The sequence below is a fragment of the Podarcis melisellensis genome (assembly GCF_964234715.1).
Source record: "Podarcis melisellensis genome assembly, chromosome: 7".
In the NCBI taxonomy this organism is placed as follows: domain Eukaryota; kingdom Metazoa; phylum Chordata; class Lepidosauria; order Squamata; family Lacertidae; genus Podarcis; species Podarcis melisellensis.
In genome coordinates this window covers 1,651,657-1,673,550 of record NC_138539.1, presented here as the reverse complement: position 1 = coordinate 1,673,550, position 21,894 = coordinate 1,651,657, and the positions used below count along the sequence as shown (strand labels likewise).

The following is a 21,894-nucleotide window of genomic DNA, read 5'->3' as shown; positions in this document are numbered from 1 at the left end:
ATAAGGCAGACATTCAGGGGGGACTTCCATTCCTCCTCACCTCTATGAGCTGAATAAAGAACATGAAATCCACACTTGACTCCGAATATATTTCATGCCCCCTTCCCCTCTCCCAATTAACCTCCATCTTCAGGGCTCAGTGGTAAGAGGGAGAGGAGAGGGAGAATCACCAGGACCCACCCCTGTGACATCACCAGGGGATGCCCTCATGACATTAGCAGAAGCTTCCCCTAAGTCTAAGGTTTGGGTCCTGGAATCTCAGGGTCTAGGATGCTCACAACCAAGCAGTCCTATTCAGACCCTACGGTTCCTTGTTCAGGGAAATTCAGAGAAATGAAGATTTAGGTGTGCTACCTTTTATGTTCTTAGGCTTTGCTTTTTGCTCCTATGTGCAGTAGAAACAAGAAACAGGCACAGTACTGGGTTTTATTTTTGCAGAAATCATTGCAGGCCGAAATCAGAGGAAGCTGTTGCCTCAGATCTGACATCTCCAAGCTGAGAGATTTCTCCAGCTGTTGATTTCTACCTGTCATCATGCAGCCACAAAGGCACAGAGCCCTTGCCTTTTACGAAGTAGCAAATCAAAGACAATTAGGGGCCTCCCAGCATAATTTTAAGCATGTTTACTTGGATTTTCAGTGAGACTGCTGAGTCATTCTCTGGCCGCAAAAGAGGAAAATGTCTCTCTTAATGCCATACTATTGCAAAGTACCTCCTTCCTTAGAAGGTCATTGTTGCATACCTCAAATGGAGCACAAAGTCATTGCTTAAGTATTCTGCTGTCTCCAACATGCTAGAAATGCAGGTTTATAGGGTGGGATTCAATGTCACGCTGTGATCAACGTTCTGCCTCCACAAGCATTTCAGCTCACCAGACAGAGCCATCCCTGTGCGTGCTGTTCCAGGGCTTATACGGACTCCCCCAGAGTCAATTTTGAGGGGGGTGTCCCATTGCACAAGCTGAAGTCTGCAGAACATTGCATGCATTGATGATGCTAGCTTAAATTTGATAGCAACAACCTCAGCAGAATTTGTGTCAGCCCCTTTCATAGGAAGAAAGGGCATCTCAGAAGTGACATGTCTCTCAAGTGATGGAAAGGACAAAAACCTGCTATTTACCGTATTTTTCGCTCTATAAGATGCACCAGACCATAAGACACACATAGTTTTTGGAGGAGGGAAACAAGAAAAAAATATATTCTGAATCCCAGAAGCCAGAACAGCAAGAGGGATCGCTGTGCAGCGATCCCTTTTGTTGTTCTGGCTTCAGTGATAGCTGCGCAGCCTGCATTCGCTCCATAAGACGCACACACATTTCCCTTACTTTTTAGGAGGGAAAAAGTGTGTCTTATAGAGCGAAAAATACGGTATTATTCTTGTTATGGAATAGCTGGAGGCTGCCATGATTCTGAATCCCAGTTGCTAGAAACCACAAGAGGGGAGAGGATAATAATAATAATAATAATAATAATAATAATAATAATAATAATAATAATAATTTATTATTTATACCCTTGTGCTCAGCTGCTGCTTGCTGGCTTCCCATAATGGGCTTCTAGTCAGCCACTATAAGAACAGGATACTGGATTAGTTGGTCCCAATTTGGCCTGATCTTGCAGACTCTTCTTAAGAAGAGAAAATGTGGAATAGGAGGAGGAGACCAAGTATGATGTACTACCTTGTGGGAATGTGGGATGTGGGAAAAGGCCAAAGGTTGCACCCTCACACATACACACACCCCCAGATCCCATAGTAGCTCAGAAGCTGCAGTTCCCAGAAGTTGGTTGCATGTCCACATGGGGTCAGTTCGTCAGCTCGGCATCGTGTAAGAAATGGCCCACAGGTCTCCAAAGAGAAGCATTACTGGAGGTGAAGCGAGGGAATATCATTGGCCCACCAAGGTGACTTCCAGCCAAGGGTTCCAGCGCCACAGCAGAATATGCTGCAGAGACTCTTCAGGTCAGACACAGGCGGCTGCTATAGCCCAGCCGTCTCCGAGGAAGTGGCAAATGTCCCAATCCGATATGCGGCAAACGCACGGAGAAAGGCTACCCGAGACCAAAGGCTACCTGAAGCATCCTCTAAAATGCTGCGGCAGGAGGCTCTCCCACGCTCAGCATCCACATTGGCCATAGCCTGCATCTTGCAGCGGGAGATGGAGGCTGCTGTGCTGGAATTCGTTCCTGAGGAACAGCCTCTCCAACATCTCCTGCAGGCTGCGCTCCACGTTCTCACCTGGAAGAGAGGAGGAGAGAAGGAAGCCTGGGCCAGGTTGGAGGAGGAAGAGGGAGAGCGAGAGAGGAAGAAGGCCAGGCAGTGGGCAGGCAAGTCTGCTGTTTGCACTTATTCTGATTATTACAGGTATATAGGAAGAGTGGCAAATGAAATTAACGGACTAGAATTAGACAAAATGACAGGAGGGATTCGAAACCTGCGGGACCAAAGATTCTTAGAGGACTGGAGTAAATATTTGAACTATTTGCAAAGCAATTGTAACAAACAGATTACGCTAGTAGGTCTGCAAGATGTTTTGTAAGGAGGATTATGCGAAATATTGCAAGGAAGATTATGAAGGGAATATTGGTTAAGGATAATTAAAAGTAACAGAGAAATTAAGAAATGCAGATTAAGTGATAAAGAACGGAAAATCTTCAGAGGTAGTTGACGAGAGTCTAAAAAAATTGTACAAGATAAAAATGTATGTTAAATGACTGGTGGAAACGATATGTTAAAAAATTATAAATATATATATATATAAACAAAAGGCACTGAGGCTGTGGATGAAGGTGAGGTGGGAGGGAGGCTCTTTGATGGACTGGTGGTGCCATAATAATAGCAGCGCTGTTGGCACAGACCGGTCTCTGCCCCTCCCAATGTTCTGTGCCAGGAAAGCAGACTGCTGTATTACTTAATATTAGCAAAGCGCCCTTCTCTGCCGGTGCTTGCCAGTCCAGAAATAGAACCTGCTGCGCACCCATTCATTATCTCAACGCCCTGAGAGATGCACATTCCTCCAGAGAAGTCTGGCTGGCGCGCTTGCAAACCATCACCCCACCCCTACCTTCCTCCGCCTGTCAGATTGGCTTGAAGGCCCTTCGTGACCTTGCTTGGCGGCTGGGCAGATAATTAGCGCCTGCCCAACCTGCTGCAAACCCCACAGCTTCACGCAAGACTGGCGCAAGCTAATAAATGCTATTTAAAGCAAGCTTGAGCAACCGGCAGGCTTCTGCCTAATTAGATGCTTGGGGCGGAGGAAGGAGCCCAGAGGAGAAGAGGCAACAGTGTGATGCCGCAGCAAAATAAGCTAATGCTGCTTTAGGCTGCGTCAGCAGAAATCTGGTGCCCAGATCAAGGTACGTAATACCGTAGTTCCGCTCTGTTCTGCCTTGGTCGGACCACACCTGGAGTCCTGTGTTCATTTCTGGGCACCACAACTTACAAAGGATGTTAGCAAGGTGGAACGTGTGCAGAGGAGGGCAAATGAGGTAATCAAGGTCAGGCATAGGCAAACTCGGCCCTCCAGATGTTTTGGGACTACAATTCCCATCATCCTAGCCACAGTGATCCACGCAATGGTCACCTCCAGACTGGATTATTGTAACTCACTCTACGTGGGGCTACCATTGAGACTGACCCAGAAACTCCAGCAGGTGCAGAATGCCGCGGCGAGACTCCTTACGGGGTCCTCGCTGTGAGATCACATTCACCCGGTGCTATACCAGCTGCACTGGCTCCCTGTGGAGTATAGGATCAGGTTTAAGGTGCTGGTCTTAACCTTTAAAGCCCTATACGGCCTAGGACCCTTGTACCTACGGGACTGCCTCTCCTGGTATGTCCCACGGAGGACCTTACGGTCTTCAAACAAAAACACCTTGGAGGTCCCGGACCATCCGGAGGTTAGGCTGGCCTCAACCAGAGCCAGGGCTTTTTCAGCTGTGGCCCCAACCTGGTGGAACGCTCTGTCACAAGAGACTAGGGCCCTGTGGGACTTGACATCTTTCCGCACGGCCGGCAAGACGGAGCTGCTCCACCAGGCCTTTGGCCAAGGCACAGTCTGACCCCCTCCTTTGGTCATCCTCACAGAACTCTAGCCCAATGGTTGCCATGAATTTGACTCTGAATTGATTTTAGAATGAATTGATTTTAGAATGCTGTGTTTCTTTTATTGTTGTTAGCTGCTCGGCTGGGGAGGGCGGGATATAAATAAATTATTATTATTATTATTATCCCTGACCACTGGTCCTGTTAGCTAGGCATCATGGGAGTTGTAGTCCCAAAACATCTGGAGGACCAAGTTTGCCTATGCCTGATCAAGCTTCTGGAAACTAAGCCTGATGAGGAATGGTTGAAGGAACTGGGTATGTTTAGCCTTGAAAAGAGGAGACTGAGAGGAGATTGGATACTCATCCCCAAATATCTGAAGGGTTGTCACATGGAAGATGGAGCAAGCTTGCAGCATTCGAACCAATGACTTCAAGCTATGAGAAAGAGGGTTCCAATTAAACATCAGCAAGAGCTTTCTGGCAACAAGAGCTGTTTGACAGTGGAACAGACTCCCTCAAAAGGCGATGGTGTCTCTTTCCTTGGAGGTCTTTAAGGAGAGGTTGGACGGCCATCTGTCAAGGACTTTTAGCTCCGATTCCTGCATTGCATGGGGTTAGACTAGATGATAATAATAATAAATAATAAATTTTTATTTATACCCCGCCCTTCCCAGTTCAGAAAACCGGGCTCAGGGTGGCTAACAACAAATTTAAAACACTTTTGACCATTGGAGGTCCTTTCCAGCTCTAGAATTCTATGCTTCCATGATTAACCTGTTCATTTGGACTCTGCTAACCTCGGCCATTTAGGCGAAGAGCAGATCAGACACAACGGACTCAGGCGGATGCCAAGCACAGCTCGATCTCTGTGTCATTTTCTGCCAGCTGCCTTGGGAAATTATGCTGACTCTCGGTGACGATTTTACAAGGCTGACTTGGCATCTTTGAAAACACCTGCCCATCAGCAGAATAAGAAGCTAAAGAACCTGGAAAAGGAAGGAAGGAAGGAAGGAAGGAAGGAAGGAAGGAAGGAAGGAAGGAAGGAAGGAAGGAAGGAAGGAAGGGAGGAAGGGAGGGAGGGAGGGGAGCCTCAGCGGATGTGGAAACAGAAAGCTGCTGTAAATGGAAAGCTCTAGGAGGCGTCAAAGAGAAGCAGCCAGACAATTGCCAGAGGCAAAAGTAAGCAGAGCTGCAAAAGTAAATTTCACCACAGTACTCGCTTCTTTTGGACTTCCAGGACTCTCTAGCTGGGTTCTGAGACTCTCCCTAGGCCATATCCCCTCCATAAGAACGTGCTTTTCAACATCTACATACAGCCGCTGGGAGAGATCAGGGGGTTTGGGCTGGGTGTTCATCAGTATGCGGATGATACCCAGCTCTACCTCTTTCAAATCAGAACCAGTGAAGGCGGTGAAGGTCCTGTGTGAGTGTCTGGAGGCGGTTGGAGGATGGATGGCGGCTAACAGATTGAGGTTGAATCCTGACAAGACAGAAGTACTGTTTTGGGGGGACAGGGGGCAGGCAGGTGTGGGGGACTCCCTGGTCCTGAATGGGGTAACTGTTCCGGAAGGACCAGCTGCGCAGCCTGGGAGTCATTCTGGACTCACAGCTGTCCATGGAGGCGCAGGTCAAATCTGTGTCCAGGGCAGCTGTTTATCAGCTCCATCTGGTACAAAGGCAGAGACCCTCCCTGCCCGCAGACTGTCTCACCAGAGTGGTGCATGCTCTGGTTATCACTCGCTTGGACTACTGCAATGCGCTCTACGTGGGGCTATCTTTGAAGGTGACCCAGAAACTACAACTAATCCAGAATGCGGCAGCTACACTGGTGACTGGGAGCGGCCGCTGAGACTGTATAACACCGGTCTTGAAAGACCTACATTGGCTCCCAGTACATTTCTGAGCACAAATCAAAGTGTTGGTCATGACCTTGAAAGCCCTAAACGGCCTCGGCTCAGTAGATTTGAAGGAGTGTCTCCACCCCCATCGTTCTGCCTGGACACTGAGATCAAGCTCCGAGGGCCTTCTGGTGATTCCCTCACTGCAAGAAGCCAAGTTACAGGGAACCAGGTAGAGGGCATTCTCGGTGGTGGCACCCGCCCTGTGGAACGCCCTCCCACCAGATGTCAAAGAGAACAACAACTACCTGACATTCAGAAGACATCTGAAGGCAGCCCTGTTCAGGGAAGTTTTTAATGTGTGACATCTTAGTGTATTTTCGTTCTTTGTTGGAAGCCACCCAGAGTGGCTGAGGAAACCCAGCCAGATGGGTGGGGTACAAATAATCTGTTGTTGTTGTTGTTGTTGTTGTTGTTGTTGTTGTTGTCCCTGACCTCAGCCGCTGCTCCCAAGCCTGTGACCCCTGCAATGTTGTCCTGAAAAGAATGCAGCCCCTGAAAGTCCACCATTGTTCCCTGTTTCAAGCCCATTCTTACTTCTTCTGTGCTTGGTGGGTTAGTGGAATCGCTGCCCCTGCTGTTTACACCAACCTCACTTGCATCACCCACTCTCTCAGCTCAGCCGGAAAGACGAGGCGACCCTCCCCTCCTTACCTGTCTTGGCCGACACTTTGAACCTGCCGGACGCGCCGTGCTCCGCCGCAAACCTCTCGGCCTTTTCTTCGGGGACGCAGCTCTCCAGGTCACTCTTGTTGCCCAGGAGGAAGAGATTGGCTTGGTGGGGGGGGGGGGAGAGGGAGAAAGAACAGGAAGATCTGAGAACAGGTGCTGGGGCTAAAGGCTCTGAGACCCTGGCAGGGCAGGAGGCGGCCAGTTCATGTATGGTAGGAAGGATATTTGCAGCTCCAACATTTGTTAACAATTCTGTTTGGGCCAGCAGCGTTTTCAGCTTCTGAGACCCCTGAGATACTACTGGTTAAATTAATTACAACAACAAAAACACCACCCACAATTACTTTTTTATAGATATTTGTTATCAATAAATCAATTTGACAGAGAGATGTTAAGAAATGATTGGAAAAAAGAACTTGTGGTTGCTGTGTTGCCTATGGGAGAGTTTTTTCACTTCTATAGCAAAGGTAAATGGACCTTAAATTATGACTTATAGAACAGGAAAAAAATTTCCTTCCAGTAGCACCTTAAAGACCAACTAAGTTAGTTCTTGGTATGAGCTTTCGTGTGCATGCACACTTCTTCAGATACATGCACACGAAAGCTCATACCAAGAACTAACTTAGTTGGTCTTTAAGGTGCTACTGGAAGGAATATATATATATTTTTGTTGACTATGGCAGACCAGCACGGCTACCTATCTGTAACTAGAACAGAAAATAATATTTTGAATTTATTGAACTCCACTATGTTTGCATAGAAAAGGACTGCCTAAGACTGCATTTTGTTGGAGATGTAATAAGGATAATGCTTCTTTAAAACTCGTGTTTTTACAATGTCTTATACTTATTAAGATTTGGGAGAAAGTAGTGGATTATATGAGGGACGCGTGTGGCGCTGTGGGTTAAACCACAGAGCCTAGGACTTGCCAATCAGAAGGTCAGCGGTTCGAATACCCATGACAGGGTGAGCTCCCGTTGCTCGGTCCCTGCTCCTGCCAACCTAGCAGTTTGAAAGCACGTCAAAGTGCAAGTAGATAAATAGGTACCGCTCCTGCAGGAAGGTAAATGGCGTTTCCGGAGGGCTGAGTTTGCCTATGCCTTATTTAGGACAATGCTTCTCAGAGTGACCAATACTGCCTCCTGGTGGTCAGTGGGATTACCTAGGGCAGGCTTTCCCAAACTTGGGCCTCCAGCTGTTTTGGGACTACAACTCCCATCACCCCTGACCACTGGACCTGATAGCTAGGGATGATGGGCATTGTAGTCCAAAAACAGCTGGCGATGACAGATTACGGTACGACTGGATCAAGTTCATCTGTTTTACTGAATTCATCAACCAAAATACTTTTAATTGAATAAATGTGCCATGCATTGCGACCCTTTGTCAGGTGTGGGTGCAGGAGCCAGGCCCTGTGACCACTAGGACTCTGCAGGACTGGGGCCTTCCTAAGGCGCGGCCACACAGGTGAGGCTGGTCGTTAACTCACAGCACCTGGTGGCAAGAGCTGGGAAGGGTTATAAGGTCAGCATTTTCCCTTCCGCTCATAGAATCATAGAGTTGGAAGAGACCACAAGGGCCATCGAGTCCAACCCCCTGCCAAGCAGGAAACACCATCAGAGCACTCCTGACATATGGTTGTCAAGCCTCTGCTTAAAGACCTCCAAAGAAGGAGACTCCACCACACTCCTTGGCAGCAAATTCCACTGTCGAACAGCTCTTACTGTCAGGAAGTTCTTCCTAATGTTTAGGTGGAATCTTCTTTCTTGTAGTTTGGAACCATTGCTCCATGTCGGCTTCTCTGGCATCCTTTTATATATTTGAACATGGCTATCATATCACCCCTTAACCTCCTCTTCTCCAGGCTAAACATGCCCAGCTCCCTTAGCCGTTCCTCATAAGGCATCGTTTCCAGGCCTTTGACCATTTTGGTTGCCCTCCTCTGGACACGTTCCAGTTTGTCAGTGTCCTTCTTGAACTGTGGTGCCCAGAACTGGACACAGTTCTCCAGGTGAGGTCTGACCAGAGCAGAATACAGTGGCACTATTACTTCCCTTGATCTAGATGCTATACTCCTATTGATGCGGCCCAGAATTGCATTGGCTTTTTTAGCTGCCGCGTCACACTGTTGGCTCATGTCAAGTTTGTGGTCAACCAAGACTCCTAGATCCTTTTCACATGTACTGCTCTCAAGCCAGGTGTCACCCATCTTGTATTTGTGCCTCTCATTTTTTTTGCCCAAGTGCAATACTTTACATTTCTCCCTGTTAAAATTCATCTTGTTTGTTTTGGCCCAGTTCTCTAATCTGTCAAGGTCGTTTTGAAGTGTTACCCTGTCCTCTGGGGTGTTAGCCACCCCTCCCAGTTTGGTGTCATCTGCAAATTTGATCAGGATGCCCTTGAGTCCATCATCCAAGTTGTTGATAAAGATGTTGAATAAGACCGGGCCCAAGACAGAACCCTGTGGCACCCCACTAGTCACTCTTCTCCAGGATGAAGAGGAACCATTGATGAGCACCCTTTGGGTTCGGTCAGTCAGCCAGTTACAAATCCACTGAGTGGTAGCATAGTCAAGACCGCATTTTACCAGCTTCTTTACAAGAATATCATGGGGCACCTTGTCAAATGCCTTGCTGAAATCAAGGTAGGCTACATCCACTGCGTTCCCTTCATCTACCAGGCTTGTAATTCTGTCAAAAAACGACTCCCGACTCTCTGACCCTCAGACTCTTGGCTTTCTGATCTCTGGCTTCTGGACCTCTGTTCCTGCTCCCACCCCGCCATCTTGCGTCCCCAGTCTTCGATCGCCCATGAACCAGACCGTGACACTCTTGGGGTCCCGTCCAGCCCTGCAACCCTATAATTTTGCGTCTGTGTCAGGCTGCTGTTAAAGGCGCAGGTGCAGAGGCGGAGGGGGGAAAGTGGCAACCGACCCCTCTCTGTCCTGCCCACCCCCGTACCCCAGGACTCTTCCTTTCCCCCTGCCCTCTCACTTACCATCCGCGCAGTACTGCCTGGCCAGGTACAGCCAGTGCAAAAGGCTGTCAAAGGAGAGGAGGTGCTGCAGGCTGTACACGAGGAGCACAGCATCCGCGTCCCGGTAGTAGCTCCTGCTCAGGGACAGGAAGCGCTCCTCGCCAGCCGTGTCCCACAGGGAAATCTGTGCAGGTTGAAAGAGCAGGTGGTTAGAGCGCCAAACAGGGGAACTCCCTGCCACAGGAAAATTATGAGAGACCGACTGGAACCTAGAGGGGGATTCATCTGGGTTTTTGTGATGGCCTAGTCAGGTATGAAGCTCAACATCAAAAAAACGAAGATCATGGCCACTGGTCCCATCACCTCCTAGAAGGGGAAGAAATGGAGGCAGTGAGAGATTTTACTTTCTTGGGATCCCTGATCACTGCAGATGGTGACAGCAGTAAGGAAATTAAAAGACGCCTGCTCCTTGGGAGAAAGGCGATGACAAACCTAGACAGCATTTTAAAAAGCAGAGACATCACCTTGCCGACAAAGGTCCGTATAGTTAAAGCTACTGTTTTCCCAGTAGTGATGTATGGAAGTGAGAGCTGGACCATAAAGAAGGCTGATCGCTGAAGAATGGATGCTTTTGAATTCTGGTGCTGGAGGAGAGTCTTGAGAGTCCCATGGACTGCAAGAAGATCAAACCTCTCCATTCTGAAGGAAATCAGCCCTGAGTGGTCCCTGGAAGGTCAGATCCTGAAGCTGAGGCTCCAAGACTTTGGCCACCTCATGAGAAGAGAAGACTCCCTGGAGAAGACCCTGATGCTGGGAAAGATGGAGGGCACAAGGAGAAGGGGATGGCAGAGGACGAGATGGTTGGACAGTGTTCTTGAAGCTACCAGCATGAGTTTGACTAAACTGCGGGAGGCAGTGGAAGACAGGAGGGCCTGGCGTGCTCTGGTCCAGGGGGGCACCAAGAGTCGGACATGACTAAAGGACTAAACAACAACAGTCAGGTATGACATGGCCCTCTGTCGTTTTTCTTTCCTGTAGACCCTGTCAAGATCTAGGCGATGGCTTCCTGAGAAAACAACTTACTCCTTAACTTAAAGAAAACAAAAGAGATTATTGTGGAGGCGGTCGGGTGTGGAGGACTCCCTGGTCCTGAATGGGGCAACTGTGCCTCTTAAGGACCAGGTGCGCAGCCTGGGAGTCATTCTGGACTCACAGTTGTCCATGGAGGCGCCAGTCAACTCTGTGTCCAGGGCGGCTATCTACCAGCTCCATTTGGTGCGCAGGATGATACCGTACCTGCCCGCAGACTGTCTGGCCAGAGTGGTGCATGCTCTAGTTATCTCCCGTTTGGACTACTGCAATGCACTCTACGTGGGGCTACCCTTGAAGGTGACCCGGAAACTACAACTAATCCAGAATGCGGCAGCTAGACTAGTGACTGGGGGCAACCGCCGAGACCATATAACTCCAGTCTTGAAAGACCTACATTGGCCCCCAGTACATTTCTGAGCACAATTAAAAGTGTTGGTGCTGACCTTTAAAGCCCTAAACGACCTTGGTCCTGTATACCTGAAGGAGCGTCTCCACCCCCATCGTTCTGCCCGGACACTGAGGTCCAGCTCCGAGGGCCTTCTGGCGGTTCCCTCGCTGCGAGAAGCCAAGTTACAACGAACCAGGCAGAAGGCCTTCTCAGTGGTGGCACCCACCCTGTGGAATGCCCTCCCTTCAGATGTCAAAGAGAAGAACACCTACCAGACTTTTAGAAGACATCTGAAGGCAGCCCTGTTCAGGGAAGCTTTTAATGTTTGATGCATTTTTTAATATTTTAATATTTTGTTGAAAGCTGCCCAGAGTGGCTGGGGAAGCCCAGCCAGATGGGCAGGGTATAAATAATAATAATAATAATAATAATAATAATAATAATAATAATAATAATAATTAATAATAATAATGTAAATTGAATATTCAGCCACTTATTATTGAGGGGAAGTGTGTGGAACAGGTCTCGGTGTTTGATTTCTGGGAATGGAGTTGAGAGAGGACCTAACCTAGGGAGAAAACAGCAAATACTTGATGAAGAGAGCACAGCAGAGCTTATATTTTCTGAGAATCCTCCGGAAAAGCATTCTACCATTGTACTGTTGAGAGTGTATTAACTTATGGTCTGCGTGTGTGGTTTGGGAGCTGCACGGCCAGGGAAAAACATTGCTGTCCAGGGTTGTCAAGACTGCGGAGAGAATAATTGGGCGCACTCTTCCCACCTTGGATCAAATCTATGCTTCCAGGTGCCATAAGAAAGCTGCAGAGATAGCGCAGGATAGTGCGCACCCCGGAAATGATCTCTTTCAGCTTGTGCCTTCTGGAAGAATGTACAGGGTTATAAAGACCAGGATTAGACGCCTGAGAAACAGTTTCTAGCCAAATGCGATTTTGGTTTTAAATGCAGTGTAAGGTAGTCTCTGGGGGAGTATATTGTATTTAATTATGGGGTATCAGAGTTTTTAGGGGGCTAACTAGGCTGGGATAGCTGGCTTGTTGGTTTTTGAATGTCCGATGTAGATTTTTTCAATTTTGTTGTTCTGTATGGGACAATGACAATAAAGATTATCGTATCGTAAAAGGGAGTCTCTGTGGCAGCTCATGGGTTGTGGAATTCCCCACACAGCGAGCCTGACACCTTCCTTATGCAGCTTTCAGCAAATGCTGAAGCCACACCTCTCTGCCCTGATCTTTGACACCTGAGATGTGTGTTTTCAGGATCCACCCAATTCCTGTGACAGCGATTTGCTTTCACTGTTTCTAATTCTGAATTTCAAATTATTGTAACCTGCCCTGGGGCGTGCTGGTGAAGTCTGCGAATCAGAATCATAGAACTGTAGATCCTAAAGGGTGATCTAGTTCAACACTCTGCAATGCAGGAATCACAGAAGGAGAAGGAGAAGGAGAAGGAGAAGACCTTCACCTGTCAGTGCTAGAATTTATTTAGGACTTCAATGCCGGGAGTTCGAAAAGTTGGGTGCCATAAATGTGGAAAATTGCAGTCAAACATACATGAGTACTAGTTGGTACATGAAGGGGTTAAGACAATAGAGCTGTGTTCCTAGACTCAGTTAGGTCATGCCCCTCTTCTCTGATGAGTGAAGAAGTTAAGCCTTCTCATCCTGTGCCTCACTTTTTCTCCACACCATGTAACCCACCAGGTGGGATGCGTCGAAGCCATCTCCAAAGCTTTGAACATGCGTTTGGAACTATCTTCTATATTTTCTACCCTAGAGGATTCTGCCTACGTTCTCCTTGCTGCTGCTTGGATAAATGCATGAATTGGACCTTTGGAATGTTTTGTAAGTAAATCATTTTAAAGTTACAGTGGACGCTCGGGTCGCGAATGAGATCTGTGCAGGATGCATGTTTGCAACCATCAGCGGCACGTCTGCGCATGCACGGGTTGCGATTCGCTGCTTCTGCGCATGCACAAAGTGCGATTTAGTGCTTCTGCACATGCGCGACACCCGAAACCAACCTATTCTGGTACCTCTGGGTTTCAGCGGGTCCCTAACTTGAAAAAACGCAACCTCAAGCATCTGTAACCCGAGTTATGACTGTACTTAACAGGGTGTGGTCTGTTCATTGCAAGAAGAGTAGAAAGAGGGGGATGCTTTGCAAGTGGGCTAAACAGGATATGCAAAAGGTTTAATTTGTAGAATCATTGCATTTATCAAGCTGGAAGGGTGTCCAACTTTGTGAGTTTAAACTCTGCTGCTAGGGGCTCCCTCCCACTGGAGAGTGTGTTAAGCCCCAAATTTTGAATTTAGGCACACCCAGCCGGTTCTTTTATTATTCACCACACACACCCATGGGTCACAAGACCCTATATCCCCGTCCTCCATGACAGAAACAGCCCTCCTCCTCTCTGAGAGGGGAATGCAGAGCAGCATGCAGGAGAATCTCAGCTTCCACAGCAAGGAATGTGGCCCCCAGGAAATTGAGCCCCGATCTAGGTTTCAAAGGTAAAATCAGTTATGATTAAATGGGCACAAGATGTAGGTCACAACATTATGATGGAAGATTGGGAAAAATTATGGAAAACTGATTTAAAATTTAGAGATTGTTCCCTGTTGAAGGAGAATTATATGAAGATGATGTACAGATGGTACATGACACCAGTGCAGTTAGGGAAAATGTATAAAACTAGTTCAAATACATGTTGGAAGTGTAAGGAAAAGGAGGGGACATTTTATGATATGTGGTGGGATTGTAATGTAATTAAAATTTTTTGGGAAATGATATACAATGAATTGAAGAAAATGTTCCATCTAACATTTGTTTAAAAACCTGAAGCATTTTTGTTAGGGATTGTAGGGAAAGATCTGCCAGAAAAGCTGAAAAACATCTTAATGTCTGCGCCACAGCCGAGAGAGTTCTGGTAGCACAAAGATGGAAGACTGAAGAAATTCCAACTAAAGAATCATGGCAAGAAAAATTGACGGACTATGCAGAGCTGGCAAAACTGACATACAAGCTACGGGACAAGGATAACTGTGACTTTAAAGATGAATGGGAACCCTTTACAAAGACGCAACAAAGCGAACTGGACTCCTTGGCTGGCTTTGAATAAACATGCACAAACTTTTCTATTGATGATAACCAGCTAAAAAGTTTGAGGATCTACTATGCAACTGTGTAACATGCAGAAAACAGCATTCTTAGAGAAATCAAAGCCTGGAACTGAGGGAAGCCGGGGGGTGGGGATTGTGGGGGGGAGGGAGGGAGGAAAAATGGGGGGAAAATAAGGATGATATGTTTCTGGATAATATGTTTTGTTTAAATTTTGAATATTTTTTTTTAAAGGAAATTGAGCCCCTGCCCCTCTCAGAATCGTAAGAGGGACCAAGCCATCAACTCCAACCCTGTACAGTATAAGCCCAAGCACCCAAGTTAGCTTTCGAAGGTGCATAGACCCTGCTGTTTCTCCCTCTCCCTTTCCCCCTTTCATGAGGCAGGGAGTTCCAGGGGCAAGCCACCAGCCAAATGGAGCTGCCCAGGAAGCGGGCCCTTACCTGGACCTGGCAGTTCCTGCTGTTGAGCTTCAGGGGCAGGGTTTTCTCGCACGTGTAGCTGTGCTGGCCGGGCGGGTGGTCGCCCTCCAGGAAACGCCCCAGCTTGATCCGATGGAAGAGCGTGGTCTTCCCCACCCCAAAGTCCCCCAGGAGGATCATCTTGAACCTGCGACTCCTCGTTCCTGCCATGGCTAGGCTTCTTCGCCAGCAGCAGGTGTGGCACACACCTGAAGGGCAGAGATGCTCCTTGCCAAGCGAGAGAAGGAGACCTTGAAGCCACGGCTCAGCTGTGGGGAGGAGGAAATTCAAGGTTTGTTCAAGGAGGGGAATAGCTGTTTGCTTTCTCTCTCCCTCTTTTCTGGAGAAGGAGGGATCCAGGACGCAAACACTTCCCCGTTGCTGGAAGAGGCAAAGCCCAGATCCAGACACAAGCTACTGTATTTTTCGTCCTATAGGACGCACCGTCCCATAAGGCGCACCTAGGTTTTTTTTTGGGGGGGGAAATAAAGGGGGGGAATTATTTCCCCCCCAGGCGTGGGGCTGGGGCGGGGGAAACCCGAGCTCCCACGCTTTGCGGAGAGCTGCGCAAAGTCTGGGCGTGCTAAACTCAGCGCGCCCAGCCTTCGGCATGCAGGCAACTCTCCGCAAGCCACGGGAGCTCAGCGCTGGGTTCCCGCGCCTTGCAGAGAGCTGCGCGAAGCCTGGAGAGGGAGAGGGGCCGGTGCGCATCGACCCCTCTCGCTCTCCAGGCTTCAGCGAAAGCCTGCATTCGCCCCATACGGTAGTTGGAAGAGCTTGGCCCAAGTTGGGTCACTTTAATTTCCACATTTCTTAATTTTTTTAAAATAATAATCTTTATTAATTTAAATTACATATACAAAGAATTTAAAATCTCATACTACAAAAAAAAAATTAAAGGGAAAAGAGTTAAGGAAAAAGAAAAGAATAAAATGCAGAAAAAAGAAAAAGCAGATTTATGTGCATTAAAAAACTTAATCTTCCTAATTAATACTTAAATAAAAAGGACTTCTGACAAAACAAGTCTTCCAATCATTCTCATTGTACTGTTTATACTGTTGTCGTTTTCCCCGCACAGTTTTATATTCTTTAATATTGTTCCCGTCTACTCCACAAATGGTATTGGTTGTGCTTACAAGTATCGCTCAAGTTCTGCTAATATGGTGTGGTGGGTACAATATGATCTTATATAATCCTTAAATATTCTCCATTCTCCAAATATTTTCTGGTTCAATACTCCTCTAACTCTTCCCGTCAGTTTTGCTAGTTGTAAATATTCTAACATGAGTATCTGCCAATCTGTGATTGTCGGTACTGTTTCCTTTTCCCACTTCCTCGCCACAAGAATTCTTGCTGCTGCGGTGGCACACATGAACCGTGCGGTCTTATGTCTTTTTAATTTCTAGTGGTAAAATGCCTAAAGGAAAGATCTCTGGTTTTTGTTTTTTTTAAAGTGAGTCATGGAATTGTACAGCTGGAATGTGAACCAAAGAGTCATTTAGTCCAGCCCCCTACAATGTGGACCCACAAAGGGGACACAGAAAACTGAAGGATGCCTATTTATATGCATTGGACTGCTTCATTCAGTGTGGTGCTGGCCTTGAAAGCCCTAAACGGCCTCGGCCCAGTAGACCTGAAGGAGCGTCTCCACCCCCATCGTTCAGCCCAGACACTGAGGTCCAGCTCCGAGGGCCTTCTGGCGGTTCCCTCCCTGAGAGAAGTGAGGTTACAGGGAACCAGGCAGAGGGCCTTCTCGGTGGTGGCTCCCACCTTGTGGAACACCCTCCCATCAGATGTCAAAGAAATTGACAACTATCTGACTTTTAGAAGACATCTTAAGGCAACCCTGTTTTTATGTTTGATGTTTTATTGTATTTTTAATATTTTGTTGGAAGCTGCCCAGAGTGGCTGGGGAAACCGAGACAGATTGGCTGGGTATTATTAATAATAATAATAGTAGTACAGTGGTACCTCTGGTTGTGAACGGGATCCATTCTGCAGCCCCGTTCACAACATGAGCAGAACGCAACCCACTTTGCGCGTGCTGCGATTCACCGCTTCTGCGCATGCGCGTGACATTTTGAGCGTCTGCGCAAGCGCAAGCGATGAAACCCGGAAGTAACCCTTTCCGGTACTTCCGGGTCACCGTGGAGCGCAACGTGAAAACGCTCAACCGGAAGCAAACTCAACATGAGGCAGTGCCGTAGCGTGGGGGGTGCAGGGGGGGCCGGCCGCACCGGGCGCAACATCTGAGGGGGGGCGCGCTAATCTAGTGGAAGAGACTTGAGTGCTAAAATGCACAGGTTAGGGGGCGCAAATTACTTGCCTTGCCCCGGGTGCTGACAACCCACGCTACGCCACTGACATGAGGTATGACTGTAATAATGATCATCATCAACATCAGTGCAGGATTACTTCTCTGCAGAGCCAGGACAGGTGTAAATGTGAAGATTAAAAACCACCGGCTGGCAAATGGAAAAACAAACAAAGGCTTCTGCCAGCACCAACTCTGCATGACATTCAGCGCAGATTTCTTTAGCAAACATTGAATCGCATTCAACAGAAAGGCACTGCAGGCAAAAACATGTACAGAAAAAGATCTGGCTGATTAAATGGCACACATAACCTTTTTTCAAGTGAAACTCCATTTTTGGCTACCTTTTCCACGGGGAAAGAAACACCACCTTGCCAGTGGAAGCGCAGGGAGGGCCATCAACGTGTGGTTCCTCCGCAAGCAGGAGCATGAAGGTTAGGAAAGGTGTGCGGAGGTAGGGAAAGGGAGGATAAGAACGTAAGAGCCTGCTGGATCAGGCCAAGGGGGGGGGGCAATCTAGTCTAGCATCCTGTTCTCAGCCAGGTGCCTCTTCCGGGAAGCCCATAAGCAGGATCTGAGCGCAAGAGCAACTTTCCCCTCTTGGGGTTTGCAGCAGCTGGTTTCCAGAATAATAATAATAATATTTTTTTATTTATACCCCGCCCTTCCCGATTCAAAAACCAGGCTCAGGGCGGCTAACAACAAATTTAAAACACTTAATTGTAAAAGCAGCATAAAATACAGTAATAAAACATGAATAACAATAAAATTCAAAAATCAATTTAGGGGAAATAAGCATTCGATGATCCCCAGGGCTAGCTGGCTGAATTGGTCCTACTTGGGCCAGTGAGGAGACCAGGGGAGAATTAGCTATGGGGTCTCAGAGCGGGTAATCTTCATAAAAGGGGAGGCAAGGGAAATAAAAGATCAGGCTGAATTCAAATTAAAGGCAAGGCGGAATAGCTCTGTCTTACAGGCCCTGCGGAAAGAAGTTAAATCCTGCAGGGCCCTGGTCTCCTGGGACAGAGCATTCCACCAGGTCGGAGCCACCACTGAGAAGGCCCTGGCCCTGGGGGAGGATAGTCTGACTTCCTTAGAGCCCAGGACCTCTAAACTATGATTATTCATGGACCTTAAGGTCCTCTGCGGGGCAGAGCAGGAGAGGCAGTCCCGTAAATACGAGGGCCCTAAGCCACAAAGGGCTTTAAAGGTCAAGACTTGAACCTGACCCTATACTCCAACAGGAGCCAGAAGCTTCGTTGCCTCCAACTGTGGAGGGAAGAACAGAGCTATCCTGGCTAGGAGCCATCAATACCTGCCCCCCTCCATGAATATCAATATAGTTGGAATCTCCTTTCTTGTAACTTGATGCCATGGGTTCGAGTCCTACCCTCCAGAGCAGCAGAAGACAAGCTTGCTCCATCTTCCCTGTGACAGCAATTCAGATATCTATCCTAGCACCTCTCAATCTTATCCTCTCCAAGCTAAACATACCTGGCTCCTTCAACCACTCTTCATAACGCTTCATTTCCACAACCTTTATCCTATTGGTTGCTCTCCTTTGCCCACCTTCCAACTTGTTAATAATAATGATAATAATAATAATAATAATAATAATAATAATAATAATAATAATAATATTAAACTAATGTACCCAGGACCAGACAGAGGACTTCAGATGGGATGTACACTAGACATCTGCTGATACAGCCTAGAAGGTAAAAGGTAAGGGGATGTGGGTGGCGCTGTTGTCTAAACCACTGAGGCTCTTGGGCTTGCCGATCAGAAGGTCAGCGGTTTGAATCCCCGCGATGGAATGAGCTCCCGTTGCTCTGTCCCAGCTCCTGCCAACCTAGCAGTTCAAGAGCCCACCAGTGCAAATAGATAAATAGGTATAGCTGCGGTGGGAAGGTAAACGGCGTTTCAGTGCGCTTTGGTTTCCGTCACGGTGTCCCGTTGCGCCAGAAGCGGTTTAGTCCTGCTGGCCACATGACCCGGAAAGCTGTCTGTGGACAAACGCCGGCTCCCTCGGCCTGAAAGCGAGATGAGCGCTGCAACCCCAGAGTCGCCTTTGACTGGACTTAACCATCCAGGGGTCCTTTACCTTTACAGTGGACACTCAGGTTGTGAATGTGATCAGTGCGTGGGGATGCATGTTCGCAACCCGCAGTGGCGCATCTGCCACACACGGGTTGCGATTTGGCGATTCTGCGCATGCGCAAAGCGCGATTTAGCACTTCTGCACATGCGCAACTGCTGAAACCCGGAAGTAACCTGTTCTGGTACTTCCGGGTTTCGGCAGGTCCATAACCTGAAACAATGCAACCTGAAGTGTCTGTATCCTGAGGTATGACTGTACCTTTTTACAGCCTAGAATTGCATTAACTTTTTTTGCTGCTGCATCACACTGTTGGCTCATGTTAAGCCTGTGGAACCCTAAGACCCTTACATGCTTTTCACATGCCAAGCCAGGCATCCCCCATCCTGTATGTGTGTATCCAGATTATTCCTGCCTTTGTGTAGAACCTTACATTTGCCCCCACTGGTATTCAGATCCTTGGTCCAAACACCAGAGACATACACACAGCCCGCCCTTGAGAGCACCCCCCTTCTGCCAGGGTGACGGGCAGCCTGGCAGAACCCCATAAAACAGAACGGAAAGAGGTACCCCCATCCCAACCCAGGCCCTCCACCAATCGAGACATGGAATGTCTTGCCAGGGCTCATCTACCTTGTCTGTCCTCGCGCCAGCCGAGTCAGCCGCCCACTTGGCCAAGAGGCTTCTTCCTTCAAGGGATCCCCGGAGAGATCCTCGCCCTGCCAGTCACATGCCAGTCACAAGGCCAATGTCCGGAGAGGGCCGTCTGTTCTCCTCCAGGAGCTCCTGAAGAGGCCTTAAGCCTCCGGGGGTGTGGTAAGAGGTTGGCACTGATGGCTGCCCTTCCCTGACCCAGCCTAGTTTTCTGTCTCCGCTGGGAGATGGCAAGAAGCAGGGCAAATGTCGCCCACATCGCATCATATCTTTATTTGCCTATTTATGTGGGGCTGGGGTTTGTTTGTTTTCTAGTTTTACAGCCGCGAGAATTCTTCGCCTCTCCTCCGAGCTCAGAAACGGTGCATTTGCAAACCGTGAAATGCTGGCGCTTGAAGCGCAGCCAAGCGCCCTTGAGGTTGCCTGAAGTGGCAAAGGAAGCAGGCAGCTGGCAGACTCATCTGGGGAGACCGAGGTCCCAGGCGGCTGTTTATTAGGGTACCCCGTCCTCCGTCACTTCTGTGTTGGAAATCTGCACTGGGAGGACATTGTCGCAGGTGAACTAGGATGTCTGTATTTCGTATACGCTGCCTTCTCCTCTAAGGAGCTCAAGGTGGAACAATAATAATAATAATAATAATAATAATAATAATAATGATACTGGTAATTTATTATTTATACCCAGCGCATCTGGCTGGGTTTCCCCAGCCACTCTGGGCAGCTTCGAACAGAACACTAAAATACAATAACCTATTAAACATTAAAAGCTTCCCTGAACAAGGCTGCCTTCAGATGTCTTCTAAAAGTCTGGTAGTTGTTGTTCTCTTTGACATCTGGTGGGAGGGAGTTCCACAGGGAGGGAGCCACTACCGAGAAGGCCCTCTGCCTGTAACTTGGCTTCTCGCAGCAAGGGAACCGCCAGAAGGCCCTCGGCACTGGACCTCAGTGTCTGGGCAGAATGATGGGGGTGGAGACGCATACATGGTTGTTCTCCTCCCACAACAACCCTGAGAGGTAGGCTCAGCTGAGAGGCAGCGACTGGCTCAAGGTCGCCCAGTGAGCATCATGACGGAGATTTAAACCCTGGTCTCCCAGGTCCAAGTCCGAAACTCTTACCACTGCGTAACCCTCGTTCTGTTTCCAGCAAACGTAATGTTTACCTGTTGACTCCCTACCCAGCAGGAAGACCCATATGAGAGAGGCTACGCATGGAGCCCCAGGACCCTTGATGTAAATCACAGGACAACTGGTGACCCCTCAGGGTCAAGTCAGTCGCCCACGTTTGATGGTCCACCAGGAGGAGCTGTGAAGGGAATACCTGGCTTTTTCTGCCTGGCTGGTCAGTCCCAGGCAGGCTACAGGAGTACTGTTTTGGGGGGACAGGGGGCGGGCTGGTGTGGAGGACTCCCTGGTCCTGAATGGGGTAACTGTGCTCCTGAAGGACCAGGTGCGCAGCCTGGGAGTCATTTTGGACTCACAGCTGTCCATGGATGCACAGGTGAATTCTGTTGTCCAGGGCAGCTGTTTACCAGCTCCATCTGATACACAGGATGAAACCCTACTTGCCAGCGTACTGTCTCGCCAGAGTGGTGCATGCTCTGGTTATCTCCCACTTGGACTCCTGCAATGCGCTCTATGTGGGGCTACCTTTGAAGGTGACCCGGAAACTACAACTACAGTGGTGCCTCGCAAGACGAAATTAATCCGTTCTGTGAGGCTCTTCGTATAGCGGTTTTTTCGTCTTGGGAAGCAAGCCCATTGACAGCTTAGCGGATTAGCGCTATTAGCGGTTTAGCGGCTTATCAGCTTAGCGGATCAGCTGATAAGCGCCTTAGCTGCTTAGAAAAAGGGGGGAAAGGGGGGGAAACCCGCAGGAACTCGCAAGACATTTTTGTCTTGCGAAGCAAGCCCATAGGGAAATTCGTTTTGCGAAGCGCCTCCAAAACGGAAAACCCTTTCGTCTAGTGGGTTTTCTGTCTTGCGAGGCGTTCGTCTTGAGGGGCACCACTGTAATCCAGAATGCGGCAGCTAGACTGGTGACTGGGAGCGGCTGCCCAGACCACATAACACCGGGCTTCAAAGACCTACATTGGCTCCCAGGACGTTTCCGAGCACAATTCAAAGTGTTGGTGCTGACCTTGAAAGCCCTAAACAGCCTAGGTCC

The 21,894-nt window shown here is 48.4% G+C and overlaps 1 protein-coding gene and 1 long non-coding RNA gene across 2 annotated transcripts in view; both read right to left on the bottom strand.

Moving 5' to 3' along the window:
• LOC309374245 overlaps positions 1 to 21,894 on the bottom strand; it is a 235,934-nt gene that overhangs the window by 3,220 nt on the left and 210,820 nt on the right. The gene's annotated exons all lie outside the window — the stretch shown is intronic.
• LOC309374167 (ras-related protein Rab-19-like) lies at positions 1,487 to 14,889 on the bottom strand. Its single transcript, XM_081919047.1, has 4 exons — positions 14,647 to 14,889; positions 9,611 to 9,773; positions 6,596 to 6,715; positions 1,487 to 2,235 (listed from the first exon to the last, which is right to left on the bottom strand). Exons 1-4 carry the CDS (start codon positions 14,833 to 14,835, stop codon positions 2,114 to 2,116), a joined length of 594 nt encoding a protein of 197 aa, XP_081775173.1. The 5' UTR covers positions 14,836 to 14,889; the 3' UTR covers positions 1,487 to 2,113.